We start from the raw sequence: 17,450 nt of genomic DNA, 5'->3' as shown, positions 1-17,450 counted from the left end.
AAATGATGTATTGCATGAAGATAGTGTTAGTTATTCCAAAATAAGGTTGAATCTCCCAAGCTCATGCAATGATACATGAGCGCAATTAGCACATATATAGATGTGGCTTATATTGCATCCTTATCTTTATTTTATGTTATTTTTTATATCATAGACTTTTGTTTATGCTTTGCTTGTTATGTGTTGCATGCTCATTCACCTTTTCCATTTCCTTATTCCCTTATACACATTACCATCTTCTTTATATTTACATGCTTTGTTTATTTCGACTTCTACCTATGCTTTAAATATTGCTTGTGTGTTTGCAAACCTTCCTATGTCACTTTGTACATCCATATGTTTATTTTCCTTTATGCTTATTTATTAATGATCTTAGGGCCTTCTTTTACTATTTTGTGTTGTCATATCACCTTGTTGCCTCCTATTTTATGTGCGATATATTTTTAGGTTTGCCACACTTTTTCTATGATTTCATGTTCATTATCATACTTATACACATGACATTTACCTCTATATAATGCTTATATCTTCCCTTTACTTCTTGATTTGTTGTCTTGATGCTATATTACCATAGCATGCCTTTTAGAGCCTATAGATTGTACCTACATTTTTTATATCATGATTTTAGAGCTACCAATCGAACTTGTGTTGCCACATTATACTTTTAAGAGCTATCACACTAGACTTAAGAGCATAATGTCTTCCCCCTTACTTACTGTGCTTCCATTGATATGCTTTTCACATAAAAGACATCACATTTTGCCTTTCCCTTTCATTTGATATTGTCATTATTGTACCTTTCTATTGAGAACATGATGTCTTCCTCTATTTGATATTTTATACTTATATCACTCTTAATATCATCCTTTTTAAATAAACTATTTCATTGATAAAAGAAGATTACAAAATAATTCTCTTAACACATTTTATATCCATGTGCAAATAATTTTACAAACCATAAATGAATAATATATTTCAACAAAAGATCATTTTAAAAACCATGTAAAATTATTGAAATGACTGGAAGAGGGAAAAGAAAAGCTTTCTAAAGCATAAAAAACTGAGTTCCATTTATTAATGAAAATACATTATACGGTCCAACTTTGGTTAGGAGGTCCTACTGCAAAAGAAATGCATAAAATAAGAGGACTAGTTACATCAAAATGATGTATTTTGTCCAAGTTCTTGAATAAAGCCATCATTCCAAATTACCCTTCCTTTCATTCCGGGTCTCCCATCATAATTGAAGACATATACAGACAACCCAAACAGAACAAACATCATCTTGCATATCTGATGTCCAACTCAATCCTCAATACAAAACTATCGTGATAAATCCTCCAACTCAATCTCCCACGACCTCAATTCTACTCCACATATTTCTGCAACTAAGAAACTTTATTTGCTTACATAAGCCTAAACAGCTTACTCCAAAACAGTAAGTAGAATTTATCTTACAATCCACAGGACCTAAATCCGAGGGGCCTTAACGTCCATGCTCAAAAGATGTTCCTGCAAATGACAATCAAGCAAAACGAAAATCAAAGAATGCATAATGATATGGCTGTTAATCTCCAGCTTAAGAGAGAACTTGCTACACAAGAAAAGGACCTTGCATTTGCAAAGAGAAAACCAGATGACACAGATTTGAATTACTTTTTGACTCATCATTAGCCCAAAAGAGTACATGGGTTTTCTGATTCATTATCACTTTGAGGAGTTCATGGGTTTGGAAGTTTTTTTTACTGTAAAATGTTTGTTGCAAATGTGAGCTCACTCAATTTAAAAAAGGAATGTAGTAAGATTGATAAAAGGGAAATATTTTAAGTTTTGATTTGTTTAGGTGATTAATTTGAAATTATATTATTTTTTCAATAAAACAGTTCATTAATGTGATTTTAGATGAATCATTCAAGCAAGTCAAAACTTAAAATGTGTTGGAAGACTCATCTGAAATTACATTAATTTCTTCAATAAAACAGTGTATTAATATGATTTCAAATGAACAATCTAAACAAATCAGAACTTAAAATATAGAATTTAAATCAAAATAGATAAGAACAAATACCATTGTCCTGAGGGGTGGTTTGGGTAGGGGTGGCCTTCATCATTAATCCCATCTCCTGCCCATGATCATCATCGCGATAGATGTAAGCAGTACCACCATGCTTGGTCAGATCCATTCCAGCCACTTCATCCTCGACCGAGATCCTGAGCAACCCAAGCTTGTGCAAGACATAGAACAGAGGTCCCATGGTAGCACTAACCCATCCAAGTATAACCAAAATGTCAATGATATGCGCTGCCAGAAGTCTACCCCCACCCCCCATGAACAACCCATAAGGTCTAGAGCTCTTCCCAGGGTAAGCCTGCAAGACATACTCCTTTTTCGCAAATAATGCAGTAAAAATGATCCCCCAGGTCCCACACCCGCCATGGAGCTGTGCGGCCTCCAAGGGATCATCATACTTGAACTTGGCAGCCAAGTAGTTGCAGAAAATCAAAACCCAAGCAGAGACAAAACCACATATAACAGCAGCCCAGGGCTCAACAACCGAACAACCTGCAGTTATGGCAGCAAAACCACCCAAAAGGCCGTTACAGACATCAAGAACATTCCAATGCCCGGAAAGCAATCTGCGACCGAAAAGAGTCGTGAGCGCTGCAGAACACCCGGCGAGCGTTGTGGTGACCGCAGTCCGGCCGATTGCACTCCATTGGCCCTCAAAACTACCTGAACCATAGGGCACAAGAATGGTGATAAACGACCCAGGATTGAATCCATACCAGCCAAACCACAACAGGAAGGTACCGAGGACAACGAGACTGGCACTGTGACCACGCAATGTGACTGGTCGACCCTCCTGGTCGAAGCGCCCAATCCGAGGCCCCTCGATCAGAGCAGCCCAAAGACCCGCCACACCACCCACAAGATGCACAACCCCGCTGCCGGCAAAATCGTAGACGCCGGAGCCGAAGAGCAAAGAGTCAGTATTGCTCGCACTGAGCCACCCGTCCGGCGACCACACCCAATGAGAAACGACTGGATAAACGAAGCCGGTTAGGGCCGAGCTGTAGATCAGGTAGGCCACGAATTGCGTGCGCTCTGCAATCGAGCCCGAGGTTATGCCCGCAGCCGCTATGGCGAAAGCCCACTGGTACAGAAAATAGCTGTAGTCGTAATTTTCGCTGGGGACATCATTTAGGGCAAAGGAGTAATGGCCGATGAAGGAATTTCCATGGTCTCCTCGGCCAAAAGCGAAGGCAAAGCCGAAAAGGTAGTAGAAGAGTCCGCCTGCAGCTGCGTCCAGGACATTTGTGAGCATTATGTTCATGGTGTTCTTTGCCCTCACGGACCCTGCGCAGAGCATGGCGAAGCCCAGCTGCATCGAGAAGACCAGAAAGGCCGAGAACAGGAGGTATGTGTTGTTCACGGCGTACGAGGTGGCTGCGAGCTGGTCGGAAATGGAAGAAAGTTTACTGCAAATGAACATGGAGGCGTTGGCTCCCGAGCCTAGAAGCTGCTCCAGTGAAGCCATCTCCGTTGCGTTGCACCCGAAGCTGGTCGCCATGGCCGCTTCGTGGCTGGGATTCGAACCCGGTTGTGCCGGATCAGCTGAGGGGGTCGGAAAAGTAAAGAGTCACGCAAAGATTCTAAGGGTGTGGATTTGGTGGTATGGGAATCAAGAGTTTGTAGGTTTTTAGATTTGCGTAATGACTTGCGGATGGGGGAAATTAGACTTAGACGTAAAGGCTGATGATTTGCAGGCTGCCGTGGGGATCGTTGATTAAGGCTTTGCACAGAAGCTGATGAATTTGATGTGGATTTTGTGGAGTTCCAACCTTTGTGGCGTTTTAACTTTCCGCAATGAAAAGCGAACGGATTGGAGGCTTTTTAACCACTTATTTTTGGGAAAGGTGCGATGCGGAGCGTATGGCTATGGATTCTATTTTGGTGAACTAACTGCTGAAGATTTAGCCTATGGATTTGGGGACTTCCTGTGGTGGTGATGATTTATTGCTAGAGCTTGACTCGAACCTTGGACCTGACTGGTTTAGAGAGTGACAGGCGAAAAATGAAGAGTTGAGGGGAAATGGAAAGCAAAGGGGGAATGAAGAGTGATGGCGTGAAGATGAGAAGTCTGAGGAGAAATGCGGATATATATGTGTGGCCTGGAGAATTGTGGGGGTGGATCTATACAGTGGGTGAGTATTATTTTAAGTTCGTAGTCCGTCATGGTGACGGAAGGTGGTTGAGGCTGCTGGCTTTTCGTTTGTATCGGGAAATAGTGACTGTTAATGAAGTTTTTGGCATTTCCGGAATGAAAAGTGTGAAGAGGGGGGATCGGGTAAAAGATTGAAGCGGAGAGAAACGGGGTTGAAGAATTGCAGATGTGGATATTTACAATGAGTATATGTTTGTAATCCAGAGAATTGCAGAGATGAATTTTAAAGAGGGAGGGTTGAAGAGTGGAGTGATGAAGAATTTGGGGCGAATGTAGAGGAAAGATGACAGAACTGGATATTTGGATAAGATATGTATGTCTTCTTTTAAGTATACCTAGTTAGGTGCCTTCCACATGGAATACAAACTTTCTATTTCTATAAAGAAACAGAGATTAAAGAGAAAAACAGAATAATGATAAAACCTTGTAAAAAAATTGCACATTAATGCTGAGATCACGTTGTTTGCTTTATTGGTAAAATTTATTTGTCTCACATATACTGAAAAAGAAATATTGTTTTTGAGTTCTAATGTACACTTGGGTGAAGCCAGAGTTATCAGACCCCACAAATCCTGGTATATTCTACAACACCAGATAAAATGACTAAACGCTATGATTGTAGTATATATAGCGAATATATGTTAGGCATTGTGTGTACGGATACGGACTATATGTTAGCAAGGGTGTGTATATGTATTCGTGGAGCTACACGACTTTCAGATTGGCAGAATAATGAAGCTGGATAAGAAATGGAAATTGTAACTTAGGGCATTGGGGACGTGGATCGAAGAATGGGGGAGATTGATATATACAGTGTGTATATATTAGCAACAGTATATATACAGTCGTAGACTTGGGGAAGAATGCCAGTTTTGACTTGTGAGTATACGTGAGTATATATACACACAATTACGGAAGTTTGACAGATTGTATGGCTAAACGAAAAGTCTAGGATTTTTATATTATTTTTTTGTCGGAAATTCATTACCAACTTGTTTCATTTATATCGGGAAGTTGTTACCCAGAGATTCGATGGAATTAGAAGTGAATATACACATTGAGTATCTGTCAGTAATTGTTATGGGGTGCGAGTTTGCGTACGGAATTATTATTATTTTTATTGAATCAAAACAAAATAAATTACATAGAAATATACTTTACAGTTATTATTACCTTTAGAACACTTGAATCGAAACTGCCCCAACACAGGAAAATTTCACCTTTAAAATATTGAAAACGTGTTTGAGTTTGAACGTAGATCTATTTGGGAAGATGGAGTTGGATATATACAATGAATATACGACACAAACGGTTTGTAAACGCTGGAAGGTGTTTGTTTTAGTCTTACTGTTAGTGGGGGAACAGAATTTTAAATTACAAGTTGGACGTGGAGATTCCATGGGATTTATCGTTCGCGTTGTGGGTCAGAATTGTGGAAATGAATATACACACCGAGTATCTGTCAATATTTTACTGGTGGTGTGTATATACGTATAGTAAAAAGTATTCTGTATGAGACTTCGTTTCGCCGTTTACGAATATGTTGATATTAGCGCTTGTGGGGACATAAAAACATATATACATTGAGTATAGGGTTTAAATTCTATGAAATAGAAACTCGGCATTATATACCCGGAGCAAATTCATTTCAGCTCTTAAATTCACTTAATTTTTTTTATTATTACGAAAATACATTCCACACTTTAGGTAAACTTTTAAGTGCAATGATGGGGTGTAAATAAGGGGTTCTTTGTTATTGTGAGAGAAAAGTTATTTTAGTCTAGTGATTAGGGGAAGAGTACCAATAGTCATGTGTATTTTAGTATTTGTATTTGTGTATTTTTTGTGAACCCAACCTTCTAATTATTAACTTAAAGAAATAAAAAAAAATGATAGCTAAAATCTCATTAATAAATTTTACATGTATCAATAGCCACTCGCTTTTCAGCTTTTTTGCTTCATAATTGATCCATTTGTGTACAACTAGTGGGGGGATTTATGTACAACTACTGGATCATTTGTGCATAAGTATTGACAATTTTTGACAATTTTAAGTGCACAGTTATTGGGGCATCTATAACGTTTGAAGCTATTCTGGCTTCAAAACAGACCTTTCATATAGCGTGTTAGCGACATGTTAGTCAATCATAGCCGTTTATTGCAAAATCAACGGTGTAAAACGCGTGACTAACACGCGTGTTAGTCAATCCGTACTGTCGTTTTGGAGCCAGAATAGACGCGTCCATCTATAACTAGGTATTGGGTGGCACTTTGAAATGTGTACTCTTTTACCCTTGCCATAAAAAGTTAAGTCGCATACGGAGACAACAACAAAAAAATGGTTGAAATTTGATGTAACATTTAAGATGTGTGGGTGCATGAAGTTCCCCTAAACTAATAAATATAATTAATTAATAAACATTTAATTGAGATTGGTAATTGAATAATTAATAAATAAAAAATGAATAGCAACTGACACTTTAATATTGATTTTGGAATAAGAAATTGTTATCTACAAGGAGTAATTTAAACATTTAAGCTCAAGGAGAAATGTAGAGCCCTATTCACACTACACTTAAGCTTACTTGGAGGTTATCTAGACTTTTTGTCTCACCTCATGTAGACTCACAAAGTGTCCCAACACTTGTCTATATATTCCTACACGTGCTTCATACTTGGGGTCTAATTAGAGTTTCACTCCTAACTTTTTACCCTTTCTTGTCTACCTTTATAAACAAGGCTCATTTATACAATTTCAATGACATGTTTATGATATTTCTCATTATGCATATTTCTTGTTGTGGAAAATTTTTAGTGTTTATAAGCTGATCTTGATTGTTTGACATGTTCTATTATGATAGGACAACATTCATATTTACCAATCATTTATTATGTTTGCTTACCACTAGGAATAACCCTAATAACATCCCATTCCTTAGCTTTATATGCACTTGCATGTTTATCATGCTTTAACATAAAATTAACCATTGATATTACATGCTTATGTGTTGAATATACGATTTTTATTTTATATGAAATAGAAAGTTGGTACAATGTACAGTAGCCTATGATTCAAATTAACCGAAGCAAATTCATTTTGAACCCTTAAATTCAGTTTGTTTTTAAATTATTACACAAAATACTATATCGTTGCAAATGTGAAGTTGATGGTGTGTCAGTATGGTTGTCATTGATGTCAACATACTAATTATTTGTTTGTGTGATTGGTTTATGCTTCACATTTTTTATATGTTGCAGTTGTAGTCATGATGATTTGGTATGTTGTTGGATGTTGCCTTGAGATGTCATGCTTATGATTTGGTGCTCTGAAAGTGTTCTCAGTGATGATTCTATTTGATAGTGTTTGCAGTGCTACGCATTTTTGATTCTAATGATGATATCTTGATCTTATGTGGTTCATGTCTTGATCTTTGCTATTCAAATTTGGGACGTGATGATGTGATTTGGAGTTGTGGTTGCAGATATGTTCATTCCAGGTCCGGTTGACCTTGAATGTTGTGTTTTTGCTTCAGTGATTGTGGCGTATGGATAAAATGTTGTTTTTGGTCAATGTGGTGCATTGTGGTGTGGTCCACTTCTCATTCTTTTCCATTGTGGGAATGTTCAGTGTAGAACTATTTCAAATTGGGCTCATAAAATTATTTGGTCAACTTGAGAGACTTATATTTTAAAGATGAGTATAAATAAAGGATGATTATAATGAAGAACATATAGAAGAAGCAAGTGGATTGAGAAAAAAGATCGGTCTCCTGCTAGTGTGAATTTGTGTGAGGTTGTGTGTGAGCGGCGTGGTAGAGCGTTGATGTTGTTTGATACTGGAGGTAGTGAGCCAAATGTTTCTTTTGGCATTGCAACTTAGTGGTAGTTGTTCTTCAGTGGTAGATTACTTATTTTTCTTTCTTCTTCTTCTGGGCAATGAGCCCACCTGCAGTTACCACCTTTTGTAAAAATCACCTTAACCAGTGTCACCCTAATAGGTGTTTTATACTTGAGAATTGGCATTCTTTGTGGTTTTTCCACATAAAATTTGGTGTTTCATGTGTGCGCTCTCTTATGCTTATATCTATTTATGGTTAAGTAATTAGAAATCTATTTACCAAATCTATGTTTGTAGAACAAGTAAAATATTTTAATTGACAACTAATTCACCCCTCTCAGTTGTCCAAAATATATGTATATATATAATTTGATGTCTCTTCACATTTTTTTTAATTCATTTAACATTAATTTCATTATTTATTATAATATTAATTATCAATTGTAATAGCATATAATTAACCCACCTTTGTGAGGTGTTAACTTCCCTTGCAAACATTAACCGTCAATTTACACCATCCCTTCCCGTGACCCATATGACATCGAAATACATATACATAAAATATATCCCAAAGTAGAATATACACACTAAGTATACGCCCTCACGTCTAGAACGAAATCTTCCCCCGAGCTAAGACTGACATAATGAGGGACCCACAATGTGAACATCATATTGACTTAATAAGAAGAACTACCAATGTTATTATTTCTCATGTGACTGCATAATATAGTATGTTAATGGATCCCATTCTCTCAAACTGCCAGGTAAGATAGATGTGACAGCTTTTTTGAAAAATAAATTAAAAACAAAAAGTCTAACAAAAAGTGCCAATGGTTTTAATTTGGGAAAATATTGGCTATGGTTTTTTATGGGCGTAAACTTTTATGCGGCTGAGTGTAAACGCCACTTGTACTTCATGTTTGAATTTAATTTGTTTATAAGAAAATATATTTGATAGGTACACCGTTACACGGCTTGATAAGTCTTCTATAATATTTTGATTATTATGAACTTACTAAGGAAATGTGTTTAAAATTTTAATGGATAAGTTGATAGGTTTAAAAAGAAGTGTAAGAAGAATGTTTTGTTTGTCTATTAAGTCTTCTGAAATATATAGAACAAAGTTTTTAATTAAATAAATCTAATAAAATTGAATCAAGAAATTAATTTCTTTCTACTTTATGAATAGAAATTAATTTCTTTCTACTCTATGAATTGTGGAAATATCTTAGCATTGAAATCTAACAAAATTGTTTCAAAAGAGATTTTTTATATTACAATGATTTTTTCTTTTGAGTTAAGTAATTTTTTTTATCATATACATTATATATTTAATTAATTGTTTTCTTAATTGATAATTTTAAAGTAGTTATATTGAGGGTGCATCGATTTCAATGAGCTTTATCTATTAATGTTGATGTGTCACCAAATGGATAGGAAGGAAAATATCATAGAAGTGTATTGAGTAGTAAATATATCCAAATAAAAATAATTTCTAAAAAAAATATCTTGATATGCCAAAATATATATTTTTAATTAGAAGGAAAATGGTAAGTGAATGGAAGAATAAAATTTATGTTTAAGATATTGTGTGTGTGTGTGTGTGTGTGTAGTTTGTGTAAAAGGTATGCATTACATATATCCACACACAAAAGGTGGGTGGAAAAAATCATATTCTAAAAGTCTATACAAGCTAAGCTTCATGATGCAACCAAACCAAGAAACAAGAAACAAGTTTGAGCTAAAGGGGATCTATATTGAATGGTTCATAAGGCACAACACTTGCTGGAGGTTTTACAAATGGGGCAACAAGCTAAGTGGGCTTAACATTGGGGGAAATTCTATGGTTAAGCATGCTTTCTTTGGAGTAGTACTGGGACGAGTGACCTCTTGATAAGACACAATGCTTCACCTCTATGAGCATCACCTAGATGCAATGACTGCTAAGTATACCATTCATTCTCATGAGAGATGGGTTCTTGTGAACCACTACTCATGAAACAAGGGTCAATGAGTTTGACTAAAAAACTACACAATTGAATCCTTATAGAAATATCATAAAGAAACAAGTTTATCAAGCAATAAGAGCTAAATCACTTGAAAATGGAGTATCACAATCATTTGGGTTTCTTCAAACATTAGGAATATTCAAGCCATCAATGGTTAATCACATCATCTTCATTTTGGGTGTCAAAAACATGATAAATAGCCAAAGCAAAGCAAGGAGATTTTGCAGTGGCCATGAGGAGGGGAGTGATCCCTATTGGAAGGTATATTTGGTGGAGCTTTGACAATTATACATGAATCATTACTCCAATGCTCTAAAATGAATTCAAGGTGGATCACTTCAAGTGCAACTTTATTTGCTTGCAACTAAATTTGCAAGAGAAGATTGGGACAAACTATAGACTTATAGAGAAGTGCATATTAGCTAAATAAAAAAAGAATATAACAAAGTTTATATATTTCCAAGAAGTGCATATTAGCTAAATAAAAAAAGAATATAACAAAGTTTATATATTTCTAACTAGTAAAAGTTCATTCATGGAAATATACCAAATATGGGTGAATTTACTAGGAATATTAAGCAAATTACTTAAGTAGCATAGTTGCTAAGAAAAGGGCTCAAGCCTAGAATGATTAAAGAAGTCATCAACCAAATTCTAAGATACTTGAGCTCTAGGATAAAAAATAGAAAAGATGCTTGATAATAATGATTAACAAATTGAGTCAACCTAGTATCAACAATAAGGCTTGAGTGGATAAGCTTCAACTTCATGATAGTTGACCAAATAGTTTGAAAATAATCTTGTTAAGTGTAGGTGGTTGCAAGAAGTTGAGTCCCACTTTTGGGCAAAAATTGGAAGTGTTTTATTTGTTTTTCAAATTTTATGTCGATTGATGTCAAAATTTGATGCACTTAGAGATTGAATCTCAAAAAACTTCAGTAATAGAAAATGTAGTGCTTGGAATCTACTTTTCAAATATGTAATTTATTTTAATACCCACATGGTAGAAATCTCTTTTTAGTAGGCATGTTTAAAAACCGGTTTTTCAAAATGTTCATTTCAAGACCATACCACACATGTGTACGACCACCCTTTTTTGATGCAAATAAATGAATTTTTGCAAATCCTTCTAGGATACGATACCTAAGACACCAAATATCGATGAGAATATTTTTTCTTATTTTCTATTGAATTTTTTTTTAATTAATTTTTAACTGACAATAAAGTATATTTTCAAAACATAGAGTGTACGATCACCATAATTTGATGAAATTTTCATATTTTTCATTTTTTTTTTAATTCAAAAGAATTGTATGTAGATTGATGTCATATAATTTATTTTTCTAAAAACCTAAAAACAAAAAAGTTATTGAAGTTTTACTGAACCTCAGTATTTTAGGTTTATGTACCTCTTTTGATTAGTAAATAATACAAAAATAGTAAAAATGATCTTATCACTATGAAATTTACATTTCTTAAATCAGGATGCTAAGAACTCTAATGGGTTTTCGTTTCGTCAAAAAATTCAATTAGGAAGGCCATCAAAAAGTTAGGCCAAGGTAGAAATCTGATGTCGTTTTACCTTAGGCATTTTTTTTGGAGGTCCAAGCATAGGCTTGGTGGGTCCAAGCCTATCTCGAAGCAAAAAAAAAGGCTAAGGGTTGTTTCCCACCCCTAATTGTAAAAAACGGGTGCCCATTTTTTTAATCCAAAATCTAGGCGCTCGTTTCGCTTTGTACCGTTGAAAGCGAAACGAGCACCCGATTCTAAAACAGGCACCCGTTTCATTAAATAACGGACACCCATTTCTGAAAAGATCTATTGGACCAAAATCTGGCCCACAAGCACAAATCCCAATGATTGAATGAATTTTCATTCGTTCCCTGATAGGTACGATCTGCAAAGAGAATGTTTTGATTAATCATTCTCTTTTCTTGTCTTATTATTGATTTGGTAAGGAGATCGATTCGATTTCAAAATTTGGTGTAGCCATGGGATCAAATCAGCGCAGGAAGAGACAAAGGAAGGTTCTGACAGCCGAGGAGATTGCAGCAAATAGGGAGAAGGAGGCAATACGTCAACGAGAGAGAAGAGCAAGAATGAGACAAGGAGCTTCAAGTTCCACAATCGTTTCAGAAGAGGAGAACATCGATGAGACCATAAATACCGACAAAGGAAACACAATAGAACCATTTAATTCAGGTGCATCTTCTAATCCATTATTGGATACAGGTATGTCTTCACAGCCCTATGTTTTTTCTCATGAAGAAATTGGTGATTTAGTAGAAGCAAATTACTTATTAAATCAAACTCCAAATGAAATTAGAACTCAAGTTGAAACTGAAATTGAAATCCAAATTGAAACCCCAAATGAAACTAGATCTCAATTTGAAACTGAAATTGAAACCGAAATTGAAACTCCAAATGAAATTGAAAATCCACCTGCAACTGAAACCAATAATGTTGATGTAGACATGGAAACACCAATTGAAAATGAAACATGTTTGAATGATAATCAAACGAAAGAAAATTTTGAAATTAAAAGTGATGTACTAGACAATCTTCATGGCTTGGTTTCATGGAGATAGATTAGGACACATGCAAATAGATTGTTTAGACATTTTTTTTATAATAAGAAATTTGGGTTTTAATGTCACTTAATGGTACAACTAATTAAAATGACTAAAATGCGAAAAGTGATGAAGAAGTTAGGCTTTTATGTCAAACCCAAGAAGAAGGATGAGTCTTTAAAACAAGTTGTATTGACTGTTGCTAGGGCCTTTGATACAATTGAAAAAAAAAGTCTTTCTAAAGAAAAAAATGCAGCACGACGGGCAATAACAACAACTTTAGTAAGCCAAACAACTTCTAATAAAAGAATGGTAAGTAACATAAGTGGATATCTTAATATTCATCGTAAAAATTTGTCGAGAGCTGTAAAAAGAAGAGTTAACTTTGAAAGTGATCCGACAAACAATTTGTGGACTTTTAGTGGTAGACTACCAAGGTCTGATATCAAACTTACTAGTGAAGTCAAAACTTTGATCGAAAAATTCTGGCACGATAATACGAGAGTATCACCTAACGCTAGAGATGTTCTTAAATTAAGAGTTGGGTCAAAAATTCGTGATCCACATCCAAAACACCTATTGGACATGACTCAAACTGAATTGTACAATTGTTTTTTGGATGATAAGGTGTTGACTATTAGCATTTGTCAAAGGTCTTTTGAAAAGTGTAAACCTTGGTATGGTCGAATTAACAAGGAAAGAGTCACATGTTGTTGCAAAACTCATGTTCAATTTCACTACCATTATGATGTATTTTGATATATACGTGTTACCATGCATAGTAATGGAATGTTGCAAGAATGTGGTATATATATACCACCTGAAACTATAAAGAGGTTTATATCAAGTTTGTTTTGCAACCCACCAAATGAGAATTTTTTTCTTTTCAATGCATGTGTTTCTGGTGTATGTGATATATGTGGCAATCTTGCATTGTTGGATGAATGTTTGCATGAAAATATTTCAATTGATTTTGGAAAACAATTAGTTGATGTTAAAAGATTTAAAACTATTGAGTATCCACTAAAGGATGGAAAGGTTGGAAGATGGTGTGATCTAATCACTGAAAAAGTTAGTGTTCATGCATTTATGAATGAATTTAAGAGTAAGATCATACCTAAATATGTTAAACACTCTCAAAATGCTAGATGGATCGATGGTCAGTTTTGAATATGTAAGGATACATTTCTTGTTGGTAGTATACTTTTGGTCGTTGACTTTGCAAAGAACTACACACTTGCACCACAAGATGAGGTCCAATCACAATACTACAATTTAGTGCAAGTATCATTTTTTTTTCCATATTGTCTATAGGCATGCACCAGATAGTACATAAGAGGATCGTAAAATTTTGAGAGAGTACCATTTCTATATGATTGATAATAAATTACACTCATCTGAGTTTGTCGAGTATTGCTTCAAGACCTTTTTTGAGAATTTGAGGGAGAGAGAAATTCAAATGACACAACATCTGATATGATTAGATAATTGCACAGGTAAATTCAACAATGATAGAATGTTTTATTGGTTGAGTAGGATTCATAAGCAAACTAATATCGAACACATGTGGATTTTTTTTGAGGCTGGACACGGGAAAGAAGAACACGACGGTGTTAGTGCATGTGTTAAGAGAACCCTTTGCAGAGAGCAACTCAGATTCGAGGAAAAGGCTAAATTTAAAAATGCAAGTGCAATTGTGGATTGGTGTAGTGCAACTTTATCCACAAGATCAAGTAAGAACTCTACAATTAGATGTTTCTTTTGGCTAGTTAAAGAGGAGAATATCTGATAGGGAGAAACCCAAAGGAGGACCAATTAAAGCTAAGTATAATCTTCTTGTTAAGAGAATCCTTCAAATGAGAGTGTAAAGGTTTTGGTTTTCTTGATAAGGTCCACTTTCAATGTTCACAAGCTTCACTCAAACCCAAAACTTCCTCCTTGAGCTCTTCCCATCATTTGTTCATACACTTGCTCAACTCAAACTATCATGCTCTCATTCCTCAACCTATCAAATTCAACATATGGATACCCCTGCTCACCACACATTATTTATGTTGTTTCTTCGTAGCATTTATCTTCTTCAAAAGGTTTAGACAAGGAGTTAAAGACTTTCTTTTGGTATTGTTCTCAAAGACATAGTTCAAGCTCACTTGCTCATGACTTACTCAAACCCTTACTATAGGTCTAAACCCCAAATATAGAAACTCTGGTCAAACTGAGGTGTTAGGAGGCTTTCTTGAATGTTTTCAAATGATTTCCTATGGTACTTCAAGACCATTCAACCTTACACAAATCAGGTTCACACTTTTTACAAAACAAGGCTAAAAAGGGCTACTAGCCGAGTAGGGCTAATTTAGGTGAAATCTGTTCATACTATCCAACGATGGCAAAAGAAACCATGGATCTTGTTTGGGATGGTCTATTTAAGGTCCTAGCTCATAGATTTTTCAATTTTTAAGCCTTGAGGTGGTCAAATAGTGACTCTCCACATTTATAGCCAAAAAAGTAGGGTTTCAAGAGGGTTTTCAAGCTTGCAATGTTGGATATACAACTCCTTCATGAACCAAGGCCTAAAACTGATTGAGGGAGTCTTCCACACCTTGGAGATCACTATTCAAACAATTTCCACTTGTCATTTTTCCAAACACTTGGCAAACAAACTCTAAATGAGCAAAATGCACTGTTAAATCATTATTTTTTTTTTTGTTTTTTTTTTTCTGATTTTTCACAGTTGTCCCTACATAACAGCTGATTAGGAGTACACCTAGAACACCACCGTTGCAAATATATGCTACCAAAAAAAATTTCAACTCGTCTACAACATCAAGAATCATTTTCCAATACAAAAAGCATTCATAGAGCGAATTTTGTAACAAAAACCATTATATTTCCCAAAACAGGGAGTTCGCTGCCCTTCACAAACAGTGACACTTCATAATGCAAATTGGATAAATTTTGATGCTCCAATCCTTTCAAAATGCTTCATGGGATAGGTATAGACCTCTTTCCATGTCTTGTTTCATTATCTGGTGCTTAGAACCCAAATTTTGAGCATAAAGGAAGAATACTAGCCAAGTTAGACAACTTGCCTAATAAGTGCTCAAACTCATCTTCTCCATCATGACTGACAGAAAAAACTTAAAATACAATATGTACAAAGGTCCAACTTGGTCTCCAATGTTCATTTTTGCTTGGTTACCCATGGAGACCAAGTGTTTCAACCCATTTTCTTCAAAACTCCAGTTCAGGGTAGTCAACTGGCAAAAACTAAAAGATTTTTTTTTGATAAACCAAAACATAGTAAAAACCCTAACACAAACAATGAAAAACCTTCATAAAACCATGACACAAACTCCCATGAAATAACAATATGGAAATATTGCTCTGTATGGACTGTTACAGGAGATTAAGCTTAAAAAGCATGAAAAACAGTATATTTCATTAATTTCCTCTTGCTAATACAAAGAAAACCTATTTACAATGTTTGAAGTGTCATTATATAGGAAAAATAAAACCATTCCAACCATTATGGCATCCATAACTACCTTGTAGAGTGATTTTACAACTTTTCTCACTTTTTGTCAAAATGTTGCTTGACAACATTGGCAATTTTTTACTCTTAGTGCATTTTTGACCTACAAGACATATATCTTCCACCTAACCATTTGAGAAGGTGTCAAATCAATAAATACACCTACTCCAATTCCTTTCTAGGCTTGTTACAAGGTTTTCAACATATTTTCACTATAATGCCATTTTTGGCTTACAAGGCACTATGGCCCAAAACTAGAAAGAAAACCTGAGAAAAACTATCTAAACAACTCTAAGATAAACCTAAACCATAATGAAACCTGAAAAACACACTTGGGCTCTTACAATAGTCCTTTATTCAATTCTTGATCCCATCAGGATCAAACAAGACAAAATTGTGAAGGTGCTCCTACACCATACTCCCCAAAATGGAAAAAGTTGCAAGTCCTCTTGGATATGATACCTGCAAAACATATAGGCTTCATCTTGACCTTGGGCATGTACTTGTCTTCGGCTTTATCATGCATGGCCAAATGAAAAGCTCCTTCTTTCATCTTCACTGTAGGCCTTGCTGCAAAAATCAACATCCACCAAAGCTATAGCTACTCACAAGGTGTAAAGGACACCATCAACTGCCATTCTAGTAAACTCTCAGTCCAAGAACAATTCCATGAATAGATATGAGAAATCTCAATGAACTTCATCTCAAAGTGAGGAGAAGTGCTCATTTGTGGGGACCAATATAGGTGCTTGGTGTCATGCATGAGTAACCCAAGATAGACCATTGCTCCCATAAAGGTCATGACACCTTCAGAAAGACTTATACCAATCTTATAGTGTTCATGCATGTAGACCTCTGTAGAAAGATAATGTTCAGTAACAACTATCTCCGTATCCTTCTTGTCAATAGGCTTCTCAAGCGCATGTGCCCCTTGTACCATGTCTTCTTCTTGTCCAATCTGTTCAACAATTCCATCATCAGGATAAAGACTATGTGCTTCAGCCACATTGGTCTCTAACCCTTGCTCATCCTCAAGAATCGTTGCCATATAAGGTTCCTCTTCAACTCTGTGTTGCTCACTCTTCACTTCAACATGCATCTGCTGCTCAAATCCACTAAATGGACTATCTACCTCTTCAACTTCAACTTCTATGGTACTTGGGGTCACTTCTTCCTCTAAACCTCCATTGTGTACTGCTTCACCACCTACTTCTTCAACATCTTCCTCCTGGCGACTCTTATGCTCAGGGAAAACTATTCTCTCAACCTGAAAGG

The 17,450-nt window shown here is 35.5% G+C and overlaps 1 protein-coding gene across 1 annotated transcript; it reads right to left on the bottom strand.

Annotated features, from left to right (window-relative positions):
• Positions 1 to 1,042: 1,042 nt before the first annotated feature.
• On the bottom strand, positions 1,043 to 4,557 carry LOC131057378 (ammonium transporter 1 member 1). The gene is made up of 2 exons (XM_057991543.2): positions 2,069 to 4,557; positions 1,043 to 1,512 (listed from the first exon to the last, which is right to left on the bottom strand). The coding sequence occupies exons 1-2, from the start codon at positions 3,570 to 3,572 to the stop codon at positions 1,487 to 1,489; spliced, it is 1,530 nt and encodes a 509-aa protein (XP_057847526.2). The 5' UTR covers positions 3,573 to 4,557; the 3' UTR covers positions 1,043 to 1,486.
• Between the last annotated feature and the right edge of the window lie 12,893 nt (positions 4,558 to 17,450).

The sequence above is a fragment of the Cryptomeria japonica genome, chromosome 5 (genome assembly GCF_030272615.1).
Source record: "Cryptomeria japonica chromosome 5, Sugi_1.0, whole genome shotgun sequence".
NCBI lineage: Eukaryota > Viridiplantae > Streptophyta > Pinopsida > Cupressales > Cupressaceae > Cryptomeria > Cryptomeria japonica.
Note: the sequence above shows the minus strand (reverse complement) of the source record. Positions and strands in the feature narration are given on the sequence as shown.